Consider the following 24,523-nt stretch of genomic DNA (forward strand, 5'->3'; position numbering starts at 1 on the left):
GTCAACAGCGAAATGAACATTTAATATAATAACCCTCATTACTACAAGCATTGAGTTTTTGACAAGAAAACAAACCAGATCAGACAACTACAACTACTCCAAGAAAAATATAACAAACATTTGGCAGTGTGATTCAAAGTTTTTTTTTCATGGTAAAGGATTACATAAAAGATTTGACAACTTCTACAACTCTCAAAGAAAAATATTAAAAACATTTAACAATGTGATTCATAGCTTCTTATCAAAGTCAAGCCATGAGCGCTACATTCCAAGCAAGATATGCTCAATGTTCCATCAGGGGCTGCATTTCAAACAAGCTGCAGATTGTAAGGATAAATTACATCCTACAGCTACTGCCAGCCACCATATTGCTGCTGATTGCGGCCACCGCCCATCATGTTTGGTCCTCGGCCTTGATTATTAGCACCATATGGGCCACCTTGGGGGTAATTCGGCGCCCCAACACCATATCCGCCAGCTGACCCTCCTCTTGGTCCACCAGTACCAGGCATACCGCTTCCGGCGTACGGAGGGGGCCCACGACCTGGAGGTGGATATGGACCGCTGGTGTATCCACCACCTTGACCACCACGATTAGGGTTGTAGCCCCCACTGGGATTACCACCACCCTGTGGGTACCGACTTGGTCCTCCAGAAGGTCCCCTTGGCTTTCCGTAGTGGTGACCAGGGCCAGCAGCCATCTGGGGTGGTGGGGCATTATGAATAGGCTGGCTGGGACCAGGCCGGATCTGAGAGTGCACTTGCCCAGGCTGCTGGATTGGAGGCAGACGGGCATGCGGCTGTGGATGTTGCAGTTTCTGCCTCTTTGCTGTTTCTTCTTGCTGCCTCTGTTGTTGCCGCTTCTTCTTTGTCTGGAACTCGTGCGATGACTCATATTTTGGCAAGCTGTGGGATTGAATAAGAAATAGTCAAGCACAGTGTGCTTGTTGATGTAGAGTAGGCATTCTGAAAACTAAAGTACGACACCTTTTGGGATCACAAGGCAAGGGATCGTTCCAGAAATATTCAGCATCAAGTGCATCCTTTGCAGATATTCTCTGAAGGTTGGAAGTTCCATAAATGAGTGTAAAATCTTACAAATAATAATCAGAACAATAAAAAATAACCCACGCAATAAAATTTAGAAATACAAAAGAGACAAGTAGATCTGTGAATGCTTAAATGCTACAATGAAAAACAAAACTATATACGGAGGTTGGTCCAAGTGATAGAGGCTAAGCACTTTGTATTTGCAAGAAACACCTGCTAGGAGAGATCTTATAAGAAAAGTTCACAATTTTGTTTTTCTAGTTTCTAATTAGATTCTTATTCTTTTGTTACCAAAAAATTCTTCACAATTAGGTATTGTTTATGGCAACCAGGGTTCTCTAATTCCATATACAATAATTTCTCTTTTTGGATCGAGTAATATAAGGCATATCCATCCAATCTTATCCAGGATTGGTTCAGATCCCATAACTCTTAGAAAACCAGTGGGTTGAAGACTAAAAAAAAAATTGCCATTCTGCATTTATAATCTTGTACAATGGTCCCAGGTAAATGAACACCTGTGAATGATCATCAATTTTAGCAAAAGAGTATCATATTCCCATTAAGCTTCAAAACTAAATCTTGTCATATCAAGGAAGACGATAAATGAAAATCCACTGTAGACATCCCGATACAAGTTTATTATAGTCATAGATGATGAAAGGTGAAGAGCCAACAGCTTGTGTACACATAAAGAGAAGTAATTGAAAACCAATATCCATAATATAGTAATCAATACCTGGTTTGGATCCAAAGTTAACATCCTCTCCAGTAAATCCAATGCATGGCGGTCAAAACTGATGTAACATGCAAAGCACTTAATTAAAAGAGTTCAGCACATAATCAACTCTATCCAGCAATAAGGTGGTGTCCAGCACATAATATTGTTGAATTAGAAAAATCTCAAGGCCATTAACTACTTACTGCTTGAAAACCTCCCTAACCCGTCTCTTCATAGGCCTTGATGGTTTGAAATTGTTATACCAAGGAAGCTTCGAAACACCAGGCCAGTTGATCTCATCAGGAGTTCCACATAGTTCAAAAATCTTTGTTAGTTGCTCTGGCTGCAGTAACAAGCAAAAGGGTGCCTCTAATTAAAAAAAAAAAATGGATGATATCGACAAACTACACTAAGTAGATGTTTTAAAAGGAAATTTTCAGCATAATATTTTCAGTAATGCTTACAAAGAAAGATTGGTAAGAAAAACATAGACGAAACAGAAAATGTCATGAAACAAACCCATTAAGTTATTATAGAAGTAATTAGAATATGAAGGAGGTGAAAACTTTTGTAGACTTCTAACATATTGGGTGAAACATTGACAAATTTTCATCTTGAGTAACAGTATTGTCATCTGATGTTCTATCATGAGCTTAAAAGTTGCAGCTTTAGTCTTATATTGACTTTAATTGACGAAACATCACACTGGTTCGAAGATGAACAAAGACAAGAAAATTTGCAGGAGACACCAAGATACCAGGTGGTTTCCCTTAACTTCAGTGACCAATGAATTTATCACATGTATGAATATGATGATAATTCACACCTCATTCTTTCCTGGCAAGATAGGTTTTCCATGCAGAAGTTCTGCAAAGATGCAACCGACGGACCACATATCAACAGCTGGACCATACTTCGTGGTTCCAAGCAGCAACTCTGGGGGTCTGTCATCAAATCATTATGATCCTGAACAACTTTAACATGAATAACAACATATATTTGACTCGCAAGATGGGAGCATGCTTCAAATGAATTAATATCTGGCGTTCACAGATTGATCGTTTACCTATACCATAAGGTTATGACACGATTTGTAAGGTTCCCATTATGGTCACTGGAGAATGACCGTGCAAGACCAAAATCGGCAAGCTTTAGATTTCCCTCATTATCAATGAGAAGATTCGACCCTGCATGAAGGGAATTGTTTTCAATCCAGCAGGAAAGAATAAACAAGCTGCCTTGAAAAAAATCTACTGCATTCAACTTCAGTGGCAACCTTTAATGTCTCGATGGAGTACTTGGTTGACATGACAGTAGTGAAGTCCAGTCAATAACTGCTTCATATAGCACTGGAAAAGCATAGTTAAAAATTGGCTAGTGAAAAATCAACTGAATGGAAACATTGATCATCTAAATGCCATAGGAACTTCAATTACTTTGATCTGGGGCACAGCAAATCTCATCCCAGGGCGATCCGCTAGGCCAGTCAAATCATGATCCATATACTCAAAGACCATATAGATGCTTCCTTTATATTTGTTGCCATCTGTAATTTTAACCAAAGAATTATCAGTGAAGCACAAAAAAAAAAAAACTAATCATACAATATGCTAGACAGTTGCACAACCCACAATAAAGAAATAAAAGCATAAAAGCCTGTACTGGTGCAAAAAATAATAATTCACCTGGCTTTCCTTGCTCATCCTTTTCAGGCCCTGAATTCATTAGAAAGGAAAAAAGTTAGTAATATGATGGAACCAATCATGCGAAACAGGTAATTTCAGGATAGTTGATGAACCTGGCGAAGTCACAATCTCTTTAAGCTGGATAACATTTTCATGGTGCAGCTTTTTTAAAATTTTGATTTCACGAATAGCGGTTATGGGAAACTGCAAAAGCATACTTCAGTAACCTAAAAGAGCCAGGGCATCTCTTTTCTTCTGAAAAGACAAAAATGATAATTATTCACAACAGCTATACATAGAACAGACCCCTTCTCTTTCATTGTCCATTCGAATTTTCTTCAATGCAACTATTTCCCCTGTTTTTATCTCTTTAGCCATATAGACCTGCCTGCAATTGTGAAAGCAGTTAACAATAAAATTTAAAAAAAATTGTAAAACTTGACAGATAAACACCTATACTCATTGGTTCCACTGTTGCATCCACCATACTGATCAGTCCCACCAAATCTTATATGTAATGCATGCATTCTATGGACAGGATACACAATGGGACATTCCATATTGGTAAGTGGTGGCCCTGCTCATACAGCCATTGTTCGTATATACTATATTTCTTCATACTAACTATTAAATAAATGGCAAACATACTGCATGAAGGTTGCACCGCACAATCTGTGGAAGTTTACACATAGGCTGCATTGGATACTCCTAATCAAGAACATGTTTACCGTTCTGGATATTTATGGGAGCAGGAACCAAAAAACCATGCATTGGAAAATAAAATAAACATGAGAGTATAGAATTTGGTAGAAGCACTCTGGATAGAATGCCTGACCAGAGTATCAAGCATCCAAGCAATACAACTTTATTTTTTGTGCCATTAATAAGTACATTAAGAGCTCCGGAATGAAATTTGAGTAGAGAGTATCATGATAAGGGAGATTAGACACGCGAAATTGTAGGTCAAAAGGCAAGCAATGATTTCCAGTTCATTAAATAGATCCAATAAATCGAACCAAGAGCTGCAAAATTACATCTTTTCACATAGAATCATCAAGCAGAAGAAGCAACACCGAAAACGCTGGATCATCAAAAGGTGTCATCTTTGAAAATTAATCTACTCACCCGTACGTCCCCTCTCCAATCTGCTCCAACTTCTCAAAGCAATCAACGCTCCGCGAACCCCATGATGGTGATTCATCAAGATTCAGCTGCCCAGGCGCCGCCACGGCCATCTCCCACCTCCTCTCTGACCATCATCCAACACAACCAAGCGAAAAACATCATCTCTCCCAACAAAAAACATCTAGAAGAACCTTAACCCTAGAACGAAGAAAAGAGACGAATTCACCTTAAAGTCAGCCAAAAAAACCCCCAAAAAGCAATCTTTTCAGGGACAATGACGATCTGAAGTCAGCTAAACACCAATATCGACGGCAATTGCAAAGATTTTGATCAATCGCGGACGGAGAGACGCGGGGAGGAGTCGTGGAGATGTCCAGAACCAGAGAAGATAAACAAGCAAAGGGATTTAGGGTTTGGTTCAGGGTGTGGTTCGGTTTTTATTTGTTGGGAACCGATTCGGTTTTATTGGTTGTGAACCGGCTCGGTTCATGCAAGTATGAAGAAAAAAATAACGGATTCGGGCATGCGGGTTCCCCCTATTTGAAATAGGGTAACATCCGACCCGATAACAATGGCTTTTTTTTTTTATTAACTAATTCTTTAAATTAATTTAATAAACTCATGAGAAAAAATAGAAAAGTAATTTTTGCATACGAATAATTTTTTTAAAATTATATTGCTTTAGAAAAAAAAATTTACTGTGTTTATTACTATTTTATATAACATGTTGAAATACAATTTTTATTTTCACTTAGAGATCAAATGTTTAAATTTTTTTTTTTTTTTTTGTATTTTTTTAATCATATATCATAAAAACATAATAATGTGAATGATTATAGGCTCCTAGCGGTTTTTTAATAACCAATATGAGATAGGGAAAAGCTACTACTGAACTATAAATATTTAGAATGTAGTTGATTGGTGAGTCAAGGGCAAGTTACCAATGACGAGTATGTTTATATAGATTTTTCTAAATTCAAGTTTCAACGGAGATTATTTTATTCAAATTATAATATAAAAATAAATGGAGAGTATAATTAGAATAAATATCGTAAATGAATGGATGTTTTTTTTCTAAAAAAAGGATAATTACAATCATCATGGAAAAGAAAAAAATTGAAGAAAAAATGAATGAAAGAAAAGTTGAAAAAAAAAAAATTTTTAAAAAAAGCAAAAGGGATCATTCTTAAAAAAAAGATTTTTTATGAGACTATGAGTTAATTTAATAAAAATCTAAACAAAATTAATTAAAAAAAATTACATAATAGGAATTTATTAACATAGTCATTGACAATAAGTAGCGTATTTAAATAATTAATTTTTTGTAAAAAATCAACAGAATAAGGTAAGATTTTTGTTTTTTTTTGTTTTTGGGTTGGAAGTTTGGTTAGCTCACATCAAACAAGTCCAAAACATATGATATGTCAGCGTTGGTGTTTGAATTATTGAAAAAATTACATTGCAGGGTTCAAACATGCAAGTGGATATGTTTTCCGCTGGCGATTTAAAAAAAGAATTCTTTTCTTTTCGATTTTGAAAATAGAAGTTTTTATCATTTCTATTATTTGGTTTCAATTAATTAATTTATTAATTTTTTTATTTATTTTTAATGAAATAAATAAATCACACTTAATTGAACTTAAGAATCAAGATACACACAAAAAAAGATAAGATTTGCACTGATAGATGATTCATTTTTATCAGGAGTATTAATACCCCACAAAACTTGAGGCTACTGAATTTCATTTTTGTTTGTGAGCAGTGAGCACTCCACATTCACCTATATCTTATTTTATGTGGTAAAATATCTTTTAGAGGTGTCGAGATATTAATATCAAATTAGTGCACCAAATCCATCTAATTTCACTTTTGATTAGGCTTAAATGGGTTCACTCATTTATTAACCCAACCAACGAACTCATTTAATTGCCTATCAACATTTATAAAATTTATTACATTAATTAAAAAAATTTATTTATTAAAAATAAAAGTGTGAGAGTTCGACTTTTTTTTTTTACTTTGCTCATGTTTTGTTCCTTGAGTTTAAACTTTGTGTTTAAGTTGCTTCGAATGTTTTCTTGTGTTAGGACCTTAGTTGAGGTTTTTAAGAAGGTTAAAAAGGTGGGAGAAAACCCTCAAGAAGGGGTAAATGCAAGGCTCGAACCTTGTGAACAATTGGTGCTAAATGGGAGGGTTCACGGATGTGGTAGTTAAATCAATTTCATATTTTATTTTTTTATGTTTTAATGTGTTTTCTTAATTAATTTTCATTTAGGAGTGTGCCTTAGAGTGTCCCGAGTCATTAGAATAAAAAATGAGGTCAATCAGACACCAAATGAACCGTTTAGAGCCATTTTAGTGAAAGGTGTTTGTGGTGTACAGTGCCTACGGGCTGAAAAGAGGCCGTATGAAGACGTATTTTTAGGCTTTGCTTGGATGGGGGGCTTTTGGAGGTAGGGTAAAGGAAGGGTTTTTAAAAACCCATGCTTGGGGAGGGGGTTTTTAAGGGAAGGTAAGGGTTGTGAAGGTTTTAAAACCCCCATTTTACTCAAGTTTCTCAACCCTCCAAATTGGAGGGTTGGGGAGGTTTTGGAGTTGGTATTTTTTTGGTTTGACAAAAATACCCTTGTAAGTTTCAAATAATTCCAAACACAACTCTAATATATTTTTCAGTGAATGAGGGAAAGTTGGTATCTTGTTCTAAATTTGTTCTTCTCCTTCCACTAGGGTTCCAAAAGAACACCCTCGCCCTGCCGTCCGCTGCTGCCGCCTGCCGCCGCCTCGGAGCCACCGGAGTTGCTAAACCTCCTCGGGAGACATTGCCGTCGCCGCTCAAGGTATTTATGTACACTTCATCTCTCTTTGCTTGCCATCTGTGTCTCTGATCAATTTATGATTTTATTTATTCCTATCTTGTGCTTCATCACAATCAAGGTTACATCATATTCACTAAATATTGTGAGACACGATAATTGGAGCCTCGAACTCAATTCTTGTTCTGGCTCATTTTCTTTTTCTTGACAGTTCCCTTCATATTGCAAATATTGTCAACTCGTCGGATCTTCCAATTAGGTTACTGACCATTGTAACTTGTTATAACACTGGCATGGTTTGAAGCTTTGTTGTATCATTTTTTCAAAACCTTTTGTCAGAAACCATTCCTAAAATTTTGCATTTTGCTCAAAGCTAGCTAATTTAATTGGTTCAAACAATTGTTTTAGAGGGATGTACTCATTGGAAGATGTGAATACTTTTATTTATTAGCTCAAACTTAATGTAATGAATCTTTGTGATTAGGATACAAACCGAGTTTGGGTAGCATAAAGATAAATTGAACCCTGTGACCTCCTTGATGTACTCATTGGAAGATATGAATATTTTTATTTATTAGCTCAAACTTAATGTAATGAATCTTTGTGATTAGGATACAAACAATATTTGTTAATACATCATTTACATATATAAGAAGAGGACCAAAATTATATAAGAAGCAGTGAATAAAAGTAGGGTGTTTTTACCATTATGAAAAACTCCACTTAGTTAAATTATGGTTTTTAATTTAATCATAAAATATTTATTGAGGCAGACTATATTACCATATGCTTTGGATACAATACTCTATTGTTATATGCTTATATTTATTGAAGCCATGCCAATTTTAACAGGCGAGGTATCTTCTAAGTAGTCATTTCAAATTAGTTATTTATTCATGGTTCCATGATTCTTATATCATTAATTATGTTCAAATTATAAAGCCCACATGATTTAATTACCTCTACTATAATACCCAAGTTTTGTTAATTTGCTTACTTAATGCAATAGTATTAGTTAGAGTGAGCAATAATACACATTAAGAGATATATTAGAATAACAAAATAGTCTCGCATCATTTGCTAAATCATCGATTTGAATATATAAATATGACCCTTTTCCCCTCTATCGGTTTTGCATGTATTGATGTGTTGAAATAATTACATAGATAATATTTTATTTAAATTTGCATGTAAAAACTAGGAATAATGGATGAATAGTTTAAATGAATTATCATGGTTACCCATGGTTACCTAACACATGGTTTTTCTTTTTGAAACCGATGGTTTTTATTTTTATTTTTGAACGAATGGTTTTTTTGTTTTTGTTTTTTAAATAGAGGGCAAAGCTAGAAAAACAAAAGGGAGTATGAATTAAAAGCTAAATTTTTTTTCTACAGATGTCTTCGAGCCAACAAGGTTTACTTTGTTAAAATTCTTGGAATATGTCACCATGCATGTTATTAGATGCATGTATCTCCTTTTGTTTGGTGGATATGCATTTATATATATTTTTATTACCTTCTATTTTGCAGTTAGTATTACTTTTCCTTTATATATATTTTATTTTTATTTTAATTAATAAATTTGTTATGTTTAGATGGACGATGAAAACCAAATGTTGGCTAAACTTCTATTGGCCCTAATTACATTGAACGACCAATTTATAAAACTGCTACACGTACATCAACTAGTAACAATTGAGTTCATCACCATCAAGACAAGTTACCATTGAGGAACAAGTTGCGAAAACACTATACCTATTAGGTCATAATGTTTCGCACCGTGAATTATCCTTCTTTTTCAGGCGTTCCGGTGAGACTATTTTTCGTCATTTTCACAATGTGTTGCAAGCTATAGTAGAGTTGGAGGGTAAATTCTTAAAACAACCCGATGGTATACAAATTCCTTCAGAAATATTCAACAACACTATATTTTATCCATACTTTAAGGTAACAAAGTATACTTATTAAATTATAAATTTAGTATGAATGTGTGTATGTTGAAAATGAAAATTTTAAATTATTTCACAGGACTGTGTTGGTGCTATTGATGGTACACATATTCGTGTAAAAGTTTCGAATACCGAAGCTCCCAATTATCGTGGGAGAAAAGAATACCCAACACAGAATATTTTAGCTGCATGCACATTTGATATGAAATTCACATATGTGTTACCTGGTTGGGAAGGTACTGCATCTGACTCAAGGATTATGAAGAATGCCTTAAGTAGAACATGCCCTCTTAAAATTCCAGAAGGTACTTATGAGAACATATAATATTACATAGACACAATAAATGCTATATAACAAAGTTTGTTTTATGTCTAGGGAAATATTATCCAGTTGATGCCGGTTTTATGTTGCGACGTGGACTTATAACACCTTATAGGGGGGAACGATATCACTTGAAAGAGTACTCACGGAATCCACCTCGAAATGCAAGGGAATTATTTAATCTTCGACACGCGTCTTTGCGCAACGCTATTGAACGAGCATTTGGTGTTGTTAAGAAGCGTTTCCCTATAATTGGGAGTTCTACAGAGCCTCATTATGGTTTGGAAACACAAAAGAAAATTATTTTTGCATGTTGTATCTTACACAATTATTTAATGTGTGCGGATCCTGATGATGATATACTTGCACAAGTTGATACTGAACTTGCAGAGGAAGCACCAGAGGAACATCATATCAGTCGGGAAAATACTGAAAAAACCATGGAAGGAGAGTTAATTAGAGATGCTATTGCAGCTGAAATGTGGCTTAATTATAATGAATAATTTCCGTTAAAGAAGTGTTTTCATGTTGTCTTAATGTATGTTTTGTTATATTAGCTAGTGGATGCTTATTTGTATCAGTTTGAATTTAATGTATGGCTTGTATGGATTCTTTTGTTATAGTATTAATTGCAATGCAAACTTAATAGTATTAATTGCAATGTGAATTTAATGTGTGGTCATTTATGTATGTAATTTATGCTCTTAATGGAGGTGTATATATGAAGATACTAATTTTGTTGTTTGTTGTTGTAGTTTGAGTATGCCAAGGAGAAAAACAAATACAAATGCTCATGATGGAAATGCCATGTGTGTTTGGAACTTTAGTATGGATGATGCTTTTAATTGATGCATACTTGCATCAACAAACAATGGGCAATAGAGTTGGCGACCTTCACAACACATGCATTAGATAACATCGTCAATGAGTTAAAGGGAAAAATTTCCGGAGAAGACAATAGATAAGGAGAAGGCTCAAAACCGAATGAAAAAAACATTAAAAAGAGCATTTACTAGGTGCTATGATATTTTTCAAGAACGGGATGAGTGGATTTGCTTGGAATCCAACAAAAGAAATGTGGGATGCTGAACCGGAAGTATGGCAACACTTAATTGAGGTTTTTTTTTTTCTTTTGTTTAACAAATAGAAATGCAAGTTAATGTTTATATTATTAGATATAATATTTTTACCATTTCTTCATATGCAGGCCAAACCAGAAGCAGCAGAGTGGATGAATAAGAGTATTAGAAACTATGACAAGTTGGTTCAACTTTATGGACAAGATAGAGCGATGGGGCAACATGCTGAGACTGCATCTGAAATGAGGCAACGGCGACGTCAAAATTCAATGAATTTATCTGGTGGTTCTTGTTCAGGTGCGATTGATGACATTGATTTTATGGTTTCCCAAAACACAGCAAACCTAGAGAATTTGGGGGACAATGAAAACATAGAAATTCATGATGATGAGCTTGGAGATGAAGCATCCCCCGAAGTTCCAAGTTCTTCTAGGTCGAAGAAGGTTAGAAGATCTTATAGTCGTGATGACGATGGCAAGTTTTCTACGGCGGTGGAAACGATGTCTAATGCATTTGTTCAATCAACGACGGCAATAGTTGAAGTATCAAAGAATGTGTTGAATGTGACTAACAATATTTTGAACACATTTGGTCAAAACACAAATTCAATTAAAGCGTCTGATGTATGGGTCATGCTTGTGAATTTAGGGTTCTCACAACCTTTTTTGAACAAAGCTTACTTATTCCTCATCAATGATCCCAAGATGTTGGAAGGTATAATGGGATGTCCAAATGAGTTTCGTAAATCTTTATTGTTGACTTCAATGGGTTATGATCGAGAACCACATGAATGAAAAAAACAAAAGGTAAACATTTATCGTTGGCGAAAATTTTCCTTTTGCATACTTGTGAATATTAGACATTGTACTAATTATTATCTTCTTATTTGTTATAGGCTTAAACAAGTGCAAAGGAGTAGACAATCTTGAATTTGACAATGTTTTTGTTAATGTCTACAAGTGTGTTTTTGGCCAATGTTGTAATGGCAAAAACCAAAGGGGTATTTTTATTTAATGTAATGGCGAAACAAATTACTTGCAAATGTTGTAATAACAAAACCAAGTGGGAGAATTTTCTTACTTTCATCATGTTTGTTGATTTATAATTGTGTTTCTATTTGATTTGTATTAATAATGCTTAGAGTTGTGTATGATAGTGAATTGTCATATATCACAAATTGCTAGGTTGTCATATATTATTTGCAAATGTTGTAATGACAAATTATAATGAGAATTGATAGGTTGTTATGTTGGTTGTGGTGGTTGTGATGTAGCAATTTATATGTGACTCTAGTTTCTTTTTTCATAATATAAATAATAATAATAATAATAAATAAATAATGATAAAAAATAGAGAGTTATATAAATTGAGAAATATTACTTAATCTATTAAATAATATTGTTTAATCTCTTCCTCATTTAGTCTAACTATAATTAAAAATAAATAATAATAATAATAATAAATAAATAAATAAATAAAGATAAAAAATGGAGAATTATATTAATTGAGAAATATTACTTAATTTATTAATAATATTGTTTAATTAATTTCATTATTGAAAATAAAATATAATAACATTGTTTTTTTATTAAGCACAAGGGTAATATAGTAATATACTATGTAACCTTACCTCCACAAACCTCCCAACCAAACACAATAAGATTTTAAAACCTTCAATTACCTTACCTTCCATCCAAGCAAAGTATGGTTCAAAACATTCCTCTACCTTCTTTTACTTTACCTTACCTTACTTTATGAAATCCTCCAAAACCCCCATCCAAGCAAAGCCTTAGGGTTTAAAGCTATTTTAAGCCATTTTTACTTCATTCCTTCTACACACTTCCACAAAACCCTTTATCCTCCAATTTTCTCCTCCTCTAGAACCTTCATCCCCTCTTCTCTAACCTATCATTCTTGCCTTGAATCAAGAAGAAAACTCAAAGATTTCTCCTTCATCTCTTGAGAATGAGTTTTCCTTAGGGTTTTTGAGAAGTTTTGAGGTAAGGAAGTACTTCATTTGATCTTCTACTCCTCTCTTTTTCTTTTTGTTGGATTTCTTTGATATTATGGGTGGAGAATGATGGGTTTTGTTTGGATTTAGAGAATAGAAGAACTATGGAGTTGTAAAACCTTGAATCCATTGACATTGGAGAAAGATCTTTCATGTTCTAAATCAGGGTTACTGTAGCACCGACCCAAGTTTGGTTTCTTTTGCTTTTCTTGTTAGTTTTGAGGGTTGTGAGAGTATCATTTTTTGTTAGATATTCTTGCTAGGGTGCTTAGCAAACCCTAGAAGCACTCATTTTTCCAATTTGAGCATTGTTCTTCATTTTAATTAATTAAGTTATTGATAAAGTTTCATTGCTTGTTTTGGTTGTTTAAATGCTTCTAGGAGGTGAGACTTCAACCAAGGGGAAAGAGCCGGTGGAGAAGTAACACCGGGGTGTCTTAGCTCACCAAGTTTGTGAGTGGAATTTTATTAAATCATGGACTATATATCATGCATATATATATATATATATATTGGTCTTTGAATGACAAGCTTTCTATCTATAAAACTCTTGAGATGTTATTCATTGGATTTGGAAATCATGAGGATTTATTATTTGATTTCCTTCATGGTTTTTACTAAATATCATAAATATATATATATATATATATATATATATATATATGATTTGAGAACTATATGTTTTAGAATATATGTTTGAATTATGTATCCTTATAAAAGATTGATGTTCTTCCTATGATGACCAAAAGCTTTGGGTAAAACAAATTGAATCTTACCGTGATGATGACATAATTGATTTGAGGTATATATACGTGTGTTTTCAATGAATATTCTTGTGTGATATTCTTAATAAAAATTTGTTATAGTGGTTTTGTGCAAGAAACAGGTTAGCCTTACGGCAACCAAGGGTCGAGGCAGTGTTGGACCTCCCCTGGGTTGTCGTGGCGGTATGTCACGCGTGGGACCCGCGGAACAGGACGTGATAAAAAGTGATTTAATTTTTTTTTATAATAATCATGTTTGGATATGAATGTAAGAAAAACATTAACCTTTTTTTTTTTTGTGCACTAAATGTCACAAAAACGTTCAACAAAATTCCCTTTTCCACAATATTCTCTTAAAACATGAAGACTTACACATATATATAGAGTAAATTTTTCAGTTGGTCACCAAACTATGTCTTTTTTTCATTTGAGTGTCCAAACTTTAATTTGAATCAAAATAGTTACACAAGTTTAATTCTATTTCACTAGCATGTTACCCAAATAATTTTTGCTTATATTTGTTGATGTGGAGGCCGAGATTTCTCAATCAACATGTCTACATTACCAATGTAAACCATAACATCTCATCTAGCACATAATGATTAAGAAATTCTGACCTCCACATCAATATATAAAGGTTTAATTTGTGTGGGTGACCTGCCGGTGAAACAAAATCAAAGTTAGATGATCGTTTTGATTCAAATTAAAGGTTTGACACCCAAATGAAAAAAAGAAAACATAGTTTGGTAACTTACTTAAAAAATTGACTCCACACGCATATATATATATACTTGTTATTACCCATTAGTTCATTATTAATTAATTTAATAAAACTACTATTTTTTTAGAATATCTACGAGGTATAAAAATATCATTATTATTGATATATATTTTAAAATATAAATTGATTTTATAAATGATTAAATCTCGAAATATAAAAATAAAATCAGTAGACAATAAATGTATATATTTTATATTTATGTACTAATTAATCTATTTTATCTAATATTAAATAATAAAAAATAGGTAATTTTGTTTAAAAATGTTCATGTGTACATGAAAAGAACTCAATTGTCACTATATATATGTATGGATAATTTTAAGTTTTTTTATAAATATATGCACATCCAAACTTTAAATTATTTTTATTGTGTTATAAATTGAATATGTAAAATTAGTTAATCAAATTAATATGACAAAATTTTATAATATAGACATTCCAATTTTTATTTTTTTTTATTTAAGTTGACAATTCTATATATATATATTTATAAATATGAGCAAGTCATATATCAAGGTCATGCACAAGTATAAAACAAGTAACTCACATATCTTCATCACATGTAAGCAAAAGCTTGAATATGTTTTTTTATTAGGATATAAAAGTTTTATATAAAAGACCCAAAATTAATAGACTAGAATATCATTTATATACAAAGAATCATAATTGAATATCATCGGCAAAATATTTTTAATTACTATTTATATTTTATATTAATCCATACACGCAGGAGAAGAAACGATTACTTTCACATGGCAAAACTTTTTTTTAGCAAAACGTGCATAATTTTCTGTTATAATTAATTAAAACAATTTCACCTTTTTTAATAAACTTTCACCAATTTTCCAATATTCAAAACCCCATAAATATAAAATAATAATAATAATAAATAAATAAATATCCTGGCCGGCAGTGAAATCCAGTATGATGTGGTGTCTGAAAACCTCAGTCTCTGAACCAACACAGTTCTCCGCCTTAATTCCCAAACTCCCGTGGCTTGTCTCAACTTTGTACTCTATAGGTCACCGTGTCCTTATTGTCACCATATGGTAACCAAACTAACCCGAAAGCTACCCACACAAACACGGTCAACCCGCTCACACGCGACATCCACGCCTCTATTTCCACTGAGACAACGTAGTAACACCAGCAAGGGTATTTCTGTCACATTATGTTTGTTCTTCACCGTAGATCTACGCCGAGATCCGCTCATATCCAATATCGGACAAATCTCACGGCTATGAATCGATGGCACTTTCGTTATACTGTGACTATCACAACGGTATTACTGTCAATCACTTGAGCACGTTGCTAGTTGAGTTTCCACCGCATGATTGCGTCAAGATGTGTACTTCTCTGATCCCGAAGCAAATGTACGGCGCACAGAAGGCGTATGTTCGTGCGATCGTCAGCACGAGTTATTTCCACACATCTTTCTTTCTTTATATATGTCCGAATCGGCGGCTTCGCATTCATTGATTCCTATTGAAATACCAAATCCCTAATTTTTTCCCCAATCTCTCTCTACTCTTCGATTTTAATACTCCTTTGAAACCGTAATTTTCCTTTATCCGGCTTCCTGGAAGATTCGTGAGCACTGATTTGTGCTATTTAGCTTCCGATCTGCCGATCTAATGCTGATTTCGAGTTGATTTGGCTGGTGGAGTTGTTTCAGTGTTGATTTCAAGCCTGGGTGCTCTCGTGTTGTAGATTCGTCGATGGCGGATTCACGGAGGCATGGAGCAGTCCCTCAATTAGGTAAAAATTGTAGTTGGTTTCTTGTGATTAGGGTTTTTTTTTGCTTGGTTGTCTTTGATGTGGAACCGCTCCTTCTGAGGTGATCTTATGGTGTTGTGGTTGTTGATAAAATAAACGAATGGGACTGGATTTGTGAAAAAAGATCTCTTTTTTCGATTATACTGCAAAATAGCTATGTAGATGTCCATGACGAGCTTACAAGACATGCCGTTGACTTCTTGCTAGTGTTCCTTTGATCGATTTCGCTATTGGTTTTAGTGTCAAATTTATTATTACTCTATCTGCTTAAAAATCTTTGAGTTTGTTTTCGTGTTCTTATATTTTCTTTTTCCTGAAGTTGACTTCCAGTGGAACGAGTCAATCTTCGCTCGACGTGGCTCATGCCTTTCATAATTGTGGAGTTTTATCCTTTATTTGCAATGGGTTCTGCATAGTTGCTTGCGTTTTGTTATCCATAGTTTCTGGAAGCTAACATTGACATTGTTGTATCTCAGATATTGAGCAGATTCTTGTGGAAGCCCAGAATCGATGGCTACGCCCTGCTGAAATTTGTGAAATCCTTCGGAACTATCAGAAGTTTCGTATTGCTCCAGAGCCTCCCAATAAACCGCGGAGTATGTGCCCTGCTTTAGTTTTTAGCTATTGGCATTTTCTGATTTCATGATTCTACAATTTACTTGTATGATATGTATAAATTAGCATGAGCATATATTGGGCAATATCATCCACTTGTGGCAGCATCAAGACAGACATAACAGTGATTTTTTCCCCCTTGAATTATGATTTATTATAAAAATGTAAGAAGTTTCAATGTATTTGGTTTATTGATTTCTTTTTCTTTTTTTTTTCCTCTAAACAACAAAAAAGAAGAAAAGTAAGAAGCCTTCAAAGGATAAATAGCATACACCTGTTTAAGGCTATAGCTGTCAGGAATTGGAAGGGAGGGGAATTGATTAAAGTGAATTATATGGGATGTTTTGTTGAAGAAAAAAAAATGAGAATGGACGGACAAGAAGAGATTAGAGATGGGGAGGAATAGAGAATTTGCGGCTGCTCTTGTCAGAGGTAATGAGCATGGCCTTGTTTTCCGTGGACTATGGAGCAAGTGTGAGTATCAATAACCAGAGAAGCTTCTGGCTTCTGGATCTTTACATAAGGTCTCACAGAATAATTAGCCCGACATTGCTCTTGCTCTGTGAGTCATATTTGAGAATTTTTTAATCATTCGTGGTTTTACCCATGCAAGGGATCGTTACTGTTAGGTGGCGAGAGGCTGGGTTTAACGCAGATGCTTCTAGGGATGATTTACATAGGATTTTTATATCAATTGCAGGTTCAATGAACTGCTGGTGTAGGCATTTTTGTTCTGCCATTTTATTTTTATTTAATATGTGGACATTTTCCTGGTGAGTTTTTTTTTTAAATTCCTGTTTTGGTCTCAAGGCAAATGTAGATTTTTGTATAGTAACCTATGGATGACATTTGAAAATGAAAATTGATTTTTGTGATGGTAAAATTTTAGTTGAAACTATTTTCAAATTTATGCTACTGCAAAGAGTCAATGGTGACAAATTGCTGATTTGACATTCTAACATTGTGTAGGCGGTTCACTTTTCCTTTTTGATCGGAAGGTACTGAGATACTTCCGGAAGGATGGGCATAATTGGAGGAAGAAAAAAGATGGAAAGACTGTCAAAGAAGCTCATGAGAGGCTTAAAGTCAGTAAATATAGATTTAATTTTTGTTTTGTTTGAGAATGAATACAAATAAGTCTTCTATATTTTTAAAAAATAATTCGGTTATAGGGTGAACAATTACATTGAAGTTTGTATGGTGCAAATTTTAGTTTTAAAAATCCAATCCCTGCAGCTTAAAAATTTCACAGTACATGTTTGATGCTTTTACTATATTGAGCCTGTTTCCTGACATATTTAAACAGTAACATTAATGTTTAAAGCCATATTCAGGCTGAAAGTGTTGATGTGCTGCACTGTTACTATGCTCATGGAGAAGAAAATGAAAACTTTCAAAGACGGAGTTATTGGCTACTTGATGAGTAAGTGCAGATATTGTGTTTAACAAGTATGATGAGATGCATATATGTTTTTCTACCTCATAGTGGCATGGTTGGTTTAGCTGGTTTAGTATTTGATTATGAAATGAGATGTATACTGTGCTTTTTCTTTATGTGGTGGAAAATATTCATGTTCTGTAATTTTTTGCTTTTGCAGGGATCTCATGCACATTGTTCTTGTGCACTATCTTGAAGTCAAGGTTATCATTCAACTTCTGTACTGTCTTCTCTATTCTTCTGATGATGAAAGCTATCATGATTGAGTCTTGCATATTGTTAATAAGTGTTAATTTTATGCTAGTGCCATTTTTTCAATTAGGTGGATTCATGTTGAGGACTTGAAGTCAAGGTTATTAGTTATCATAATCCTCTTTTCCTACTGTAGACCCCCTCGGGGAGACCTGAGAATCATGACCGAGTTTTAGGGATTATTTTTTCTTTTGTGTGTGTGTGTGTATTTATCTTGCCTTTCCTTTTTTCCTCCAAGTTTCTTTTATCAAAACTTGGATCTTTGTTTTTGGTTGTCCTTAGAATCTATTATTTCCTTCTCAGGGTAACAGATCAAACTTTAATAGATCTAGGGATGCTGAAGAACCTGTGCAAAGTGCTCATATAACTACACCAACCAGTTCTAGTTCTTTCACAAATCAGAACCCATCACCTTCCCGGGCCATGGATGCAGAAAGCCCAATCAGTGCACAAACTTCAGAATATGAAGATGCTGAATCTGGTAAGGAATAGAGTTTCTGATAGATGAATGATCAATTGTACGCACCAACTATAGAATCACTGATTCATATTCCCGATCATGCATCCTTTCTTCCAGTGTATCTAAAGCGAAATTCGATGCAGCAGATAATTGTCAAGCAAGTTCCAGATACCACCCTTTCCCTGCGTTGCAACAGCATGATGATGGACATGTGAGGGATGCACACCCCTTGAATCCTTATACTCCAGTTCCATCTTTAGGTAGTTGAAGCAAGCCTTTGTTTCCTCCTTCCTGTTAAGTAATTTTACTTAGAATATGGTACCTAACTGGAAACTGGGTGTTGTGTTCCAGGTAACCATGAAAGTTTTCAGGGAGCAGCACCTGAATCTGAATTTTATTCGGTTGCTCAAGAGGATATTACTAAAGTTTTAGATGAATCAGGCATTGGATTCACATTCACTGGGCCTCGTACTCAATTTGACTTGGCGTCTTGGGAGGATGTCTTCAAACATTCTACTGCAGGATTCGAGAATACATTTTTCCAACCAATGGCTGGGACAGAAGCTGATATAGGAGGTGGTGTTGCAAACCTAGAGGCCTCACCACTGATGGAACTTCTCATGGATGATTTGACTACAAGCCAAGTTGATGGTAATAATACTCAAGGCAAAGCAATATGGCAGGTACTATGGCTGGTTACCTTTTTATGTCGGTTCAAAAATCTCATGAAAATCAGGTTCAAGTTGCTCATACCAAGGCTTAGTTGTTAATGTCCTGTAAGTGATTGGTTTCTTTTGTGTGCTCACTAGTGGTATCAGGAAGAATCTAAGGTTATGCACTTCAGTAAGAAACCTAGTAATTGTGGTGACACATCAACTTGGTTATTGTTGTCTGCCAAGAAATTATCAATATATGAAATTCTTACAGAGGCTTAAAGAGATTGTTATCCTATATTAATGATAATAAGATCAAATTTTAACTAGGCTCCTTTTGAATGGCATGCTTGCTTTCACATTTTTAGAGGCAGGGCTGGAACATAAAATTTAGTATATGATGACTTCCTTAATAAAAAAGAAAAAAAAAACATAAAAGTAGACTCTCAGATGTCTTAGGCTTGGTGAATCCTTGGTTTGTACTTTGTTTAGAAGTCAATTCTGTTGCATCCTTTGCTTGTTAGCTTATTGTTGGAAACTGAATTAATCAAGTTGAACTAGTTTGCACTTATAGCTCTAAAGGCAGCCTGAAGGGTTTTGCTTTTGCTTTTGTTTGTTCAGTGCCAAATTCATTTGATTTTCTTGCTTCTTGGTTTAACAATGGCTTATAACGTTTTTATGCAGTTCCCTGAATCTGGAGCTGGTCCATCTGGCACTTCACGAAGTGATGATCTTATGAATGGTCTTTATAGAGAAGGGAATATCGATTTACCATCCCTCATAAAGCAGAGATCTCTGGGCCTGTCTAACCCTGAAGAAGGTTTAAAGAAATATGACAGTTTCTCAAAATGGATGAGCAAAGAACTTGGAGAAGTAGTTGATGCTCAATTAAATTCCAATTCTGATGTTTACTGGGACTCTGTGGAAAGCGGTGGTGTTCTTGAGGATCCATCCAAACAAGAACAATTGGATGCATGCTTAATAAGCCCTTCCCTTTCGCAAGATCAGCTTTTCAGCATTATTGACTTCTCTCCAAACTGGTCTTATGGTGATAAAGAAACTGAGGTATGGAAACTTGTCAAGTCTCTCAAACTACTCATTTACTTTTAATATTTCTTTTTCATGATTAATAGCGGTAATCAAACTTATAGTACAGATACATGTATGATTGTAGTTTGGATTGTCATGTGAACTTGTCCTCATCTTTCTGATGGTGTGGCTTTAATTTTTTATTCTTTGTGAATAAGCAGGTTCTAATAACTGGAAAATTCTTGAGAAGCAGAGATGAGGTGGAAAACTGCAAATGGTCGTGCATGTTTGGGGAAGTAGAAGTGCTAGCAAGTGTTATATCTTTTGATATTCTCCGTTGTCATGCTCCTAAACATAAATCTGGGAGGGTTCCTTTCTATGTTACTGTATCTAACAGGTTGGCTTGCAGTGAAGTTCGGGAATTTGAATTTCGAGTTAATCGTGATCGAGCTATGGGTGCTTCAGATCCATACAATAGCAGTGTTGATGGAATAAATTTACAGCGCTTTGAGAGAATGTTATGTCTTGAATCAGTGAAACCTTCAGAGCTCTTTGACAATAGTGGTGGCATGCCTTATTCAAGCAGTGTAATTGGCTGGCCACCTGTGGAAGTTAGTGATGACTTGAATTGGGCCAATAACAAAGAGTTGTACTCTGAAAGCCTGAGGGATGTGTTGATTCAGGAGCCATTGAAGGAGAAGCTGTATGCTTGGCTTCTTTGTAAAGTTGCTGAAGGGGGCAAAGGTCCTTGTGTTTTAGACAAGGAGGGACTTGGAGTACTTCATTTAGCAGCTGCTCTGGGTTACGATTGGGCTATAGAACCAATAACAAATGCAGGTGTTAACATCAACTTCCGAGATGTGCATGGGTGGACAGCCCTTCATTGGGCTGCCTTCTGTGGAAGGTACGTGTCTCTAATTTCAGCCTGATTATCTTTTATATTTCTTGTCACTATTATTTAAAAACTATGGACTTCACATGATATTACAGAGAACGGATGGTTGTTTCCCTTGTTGCCCTGGGTGCTGCTCCAGGTTTGCTAACAGATCCAACTCCTGAATTTCCTTCTGGGAGAACACCTGCAGATTTAGCATCCGTAAATGGCCACAAAGGGATTTCTGGTTTCCTGGCTGAGGCTTCCTTAACATCCCAGCTTTCTACCCTTACTTTAAAGGACTCAAGTGGTGTCAATGCAGGGGATGTTTCTGATGTCAAAGCTGTTGAGGATGTTGGAGAAAAGAATGCTCTGCAGATTTCTTATGAAGATATGCCAGATGGACTCTCAATGAAAGACTCACTGAGTGCTGTAAGGAATGCTGCTCAAGCAGCAGCTCGTATCCATCAAGTTTATAGAGTTCATTCATTCCAAAGGAAGAAATTAATTGAATGCGGTGATGATAAGCGTGGATTATCTAATGAACGTGCACTTTCATTTATATCTGTAAAGTCGGTTAAAACTGGACAGCATGATATGCCTGTGCATGTTGCTGCAATAAGAATACAAAATAAATTTCGAGGATGGAAAGGGAGAAGGGAGTTCTTGATAACCCGGCAACGGATAGTCAAGATCCAGGTTTATATTCTAATCCTCCTCGAGCATTCTTCTTATGATTTATCTAACCTATATCAAGCCATGATGTCTCTATTGTTATTTATTTTCATTTTCTTATATTTGTGCTGTCAACATTGTAATTTACATCTGATACTTTGTTAACTGGTAATGTTTGTGGAAAAGGGCATGAAGTTGTCTATTGCCGTATTTTTATGGGTTTGCATTTGTCAGCTACTTATGACTTGTGTTTCTTTTAGTGATAACTATATCACATGATTGCTTCCTCCAAACATAAAGAGAATGGTATCTAAAACAAAGGATCCTAATAATTGTTAAGTTGATATAACATTATCTGTTTTTTTCTTTACACAAATTAGTTACTATATGGTGTTGAGGAAGAAAAGACTTCTTTTTCTGAATGACTAGGCTTATTTAACATTATTAGCCAACTTCTGCTTTGTCAAGTCTACTTGAGGGATTCTGAATTTAGAGGACTGTTAGTTTAAGAGAATGAGTTAAAATAATGGGGTTTGGGCAAGCTGCCATGATTTTGATATACTGTCTCTGATGATGTCAGGCTCATGTTCGTGGTCACCAAGTACGGAAACATTATAGACGAATTGTGTGGTCTGTTGGAATTGTGGAGAAAGTTATACTGCGTTGGAGGAGAAAAGGAAGTGGATTGCGTGGTTTTCGGCCAGAAGGGCAGATTGTGGGCCCTTCTGTGCAAGCACAAGAGGCCAATGATGATTATGACTTCCGGCAAGATGGCAGGAAACAGACTGAGGCCAGGCTGGAGAAGGCACTTGCTAGGGTGAGATCTATGGTCCAGTATCCAGAAGCAAGAGATCAATACAGGAGATTGATGACCATTGTCACCGAACTCCAGGATTCCAAGGTAATTCTTCCTCTTTTCGTTTTCTTTTTTGTTTGGCTGGTATCTTATTGAACGTACTTAATGAGCATCTTAATGAATCAGTGGATATTTATTTTTCTGCGCATTGATCATGGGAACATTAGTTTTTCATGTATTTTAAAATTTATTTAAAATTCTGATAGTTTGCTCATGGTTTTAGCACAGTAATTTTACATAGAACTGATGGTGTCATCATTAGGTTTTACATAGAGCTGATTCAAGTTTCATTAGAAATGCAGCTTTTATCTTTAAGCTAGTTTCTCCTGTCCATTGCATGTGTTCCTCTTAGGCCCCAAAATTAGAGGATTATATGGGAAATAATTTTAATCTTTACACCCAAGATTGGTGCAATGACATTTGTCTTTCTAAAATTCACAGGTCATGCAGGATGATGTAAATGAGTCAGATGCTACTGATGGTGATTTCATGACTGGTCTCGAGGAGCTTTGTGATGATGACACATTAATTCCTTATGCTTAATGCTGCCTAGGTTGCTTGGTATTGCTGTCACAGAATGAAAAGCCTCTTGTTGTCCAAATGCTGTTATGTACATACCCCGGTTGTTTGCCTTTCAAAAATTAGTATGCTTTTATGAATAGCCTACTAATTTAGTGGAATAATCTGACCTTTTGCCGCCAAAGACATTATATTTATATATATATATAGAATTATGGTTATATGGAAGAAGTCTGGAAAACCATGTAATGTAATGTAATGCTGTGTGCTTTTTGTTCTTTCCTGGACTCTTTGTAGTTGTAATGTACATTGTTGTTTTCTGATTATAGAGACTTGGTTGCCGCAGGTTCTTATATATATATATATATATATATATATATTATATTAAATATCAAGTGCGAATTTTTTTATCGCAATAATTTTTGACAGGTTTAATTAAATAAAAGGGATCTTGTGTCCAGTATTTGTTATGTTGGTTATGTATATACACGAATATGGATTCTATGTAGAGAGTTTGTATGCATTTTTGTGGATTAATTTCTGTGATTCAGATTCAGACGCATCTCACTCTCCCTCACTTTGGTTTTGTATTTGGGTTTGTGTAGATTCTAGAATTTGGTTGTTTGGATGATGGTTTCAAGAAGTTTGATATTGATTATTTTATAAGATTTTCATACTATTAAAGATGGTTTATTCGTAAACTTTAAAAAAATGAGTGCCCAGTCCTTGTAGTGCGTGCTCCCTCCTACTTATGAGCGCAGCTAGTTTTTGCCTCTCTTTTAATTATTTATTTATTTGAATAAATTCTTCAACTCTGTGTGTATTTGTGTTAGTTATTTATTTTATTTTATTAGTATATTTTATATACTTTTATTTGCCTAAAAAAGCAGATAATGTTAATCCTTCAATGAGGATAGATATGGTTTGAACTAGAATATTTATTTATTTTTATAATATTCTTATAATTCGGATTTCATTCTTTGTGCTGATTAAATATTAAAGATAACGATAAATTTTAAAAAAAAATAATATATACAAACTTGTATTATTATAAAATTTAATTAATCACTAATT

At 34.6% G+C, this 24,523-nt stretch overlaps 2 protein-coding genes across 6 annotated transcripts; one reads left to right on the plus strand and one right to left on the minus strand.

Moving 5' to 3' along the window:
* Nucleotides 1-101: 101 nt before the first annotated feature.
* On the minus strand, nucleotides 102-4,985 carry LOC120261272 (cyclin-dependent kinase C-2). Of its 2 annotated transcripts, XM_039269091.1 has the most exons (13): nucleotides 4,808-4,985; nucleotides 4,582-4,705; nucleotides 3,763-3,844; nucleotides 3,570-3,660; nucleotides 3,457-3,486; nucleotides 3,208-3,317; nucleotides 3,048-3,120; nucleotides 2,838-2,958; nucleotides 2,598-2,715; nucleotides 1,975-2,114; nucleotides 1,790-1,847; nucleotides 988-1,058; nucleotides 102-906 (listed from the first exon to the last, which is right to left on the minus strand). In XM_039269091.1, exons 2-13 carry the CDS (start codon nucleotides 4,689-4,691, stop codon nucleotides 351-353), a joined length of 1,560 nt encoding a protein of 519 aa, XP_039125025.1. In that variant the 5' UTR covers nucleotides 4,692-4,705; nucleotides 4,808-4,985; the 3' UTR covers nucleotides 102-350. The 2 variants fall into 2 exon arrangements, with proteins under 2 accessions (XP_039125025.1, XP_039125026.1); XM_039269092.1 differs by lacking the exon at nucleotides 4,808-4,985 and having other exon boundaries at nucleotides 3,763-3,840; nucleotides 4,582-4,711.
* A 10,807-nt stretch (nucleotides 4,986-15,792) lies between these two features.
* On the plus strand, nucleotides 15,793-23,794 carry LOC120262120 (calmodulin-binding transcription activator 1-like). 4 transcript variants are annotated; one of them, XM_039270178.1, is made up of 13 exons: nucleotides 15,793-16,060; nucleotides 16,555-16,674; nucleotides 17,663-17,778; nucleotides 18,028-18,116; nucleotides 18,292-18,334; nucleotides 18,687-18,864; nucleotides 18,987-19,103; nucleotides 19,195-19,526; nucleotides 20,181-20,561; nucleotides 20,747-21,429; nucleotides 21,516-22,098; nucleotides 22,655-22,975; nucleotides 23,372-23,794. In XM_039270178.1, the coding sequence occupies exons 1-13, from the start codon at nucleotides 16,021-16,023 to the stop codon at nucleotides 23,471-23,473; spliced, it is 3,105 nt and encodes a 1,034-aa protein (XP_039126112.1). In that variant the 5' UTR covers nucleotides 15,793-16,020; the 3' UTR covers nucleotides 23,474-23,794. The 4 variants fall into 4 exon arrangements, with proteins under 4 accessions (XP_039126112.1, XP_039126114.1, XP_039126113.1 ...); XM_039270180.1 differs by having other exon boundaries at nucleotides 19,285-19,526; XM_039270179.1 differs by having other exon boundaries at nucleotides 18,990-19,103.
* Nucleotides 23,795-24,523: the final 729 nt, after the last annotated feature.

Source organism: Dioscorea cayenensis, chromosome 5, assembly GCF_009730915.1.
Source record: "Dioscorea cayenensis subsp. rotundata cultivar TDr96_F1 chromosome 5, TDr96_F1_v2_PseudoChromosome.rev07_lg8_w22 25.fasta, whole genome shotgun sequence".
NCBI classification, from domain to species: domain Eukaryota; kingdom Viridiplantae; phylum Streptophyta; class Magnoliopsida; order Dioscoreales; family Dioscoreaceae; genus Dioscorea; species Dioscorea cayenensis.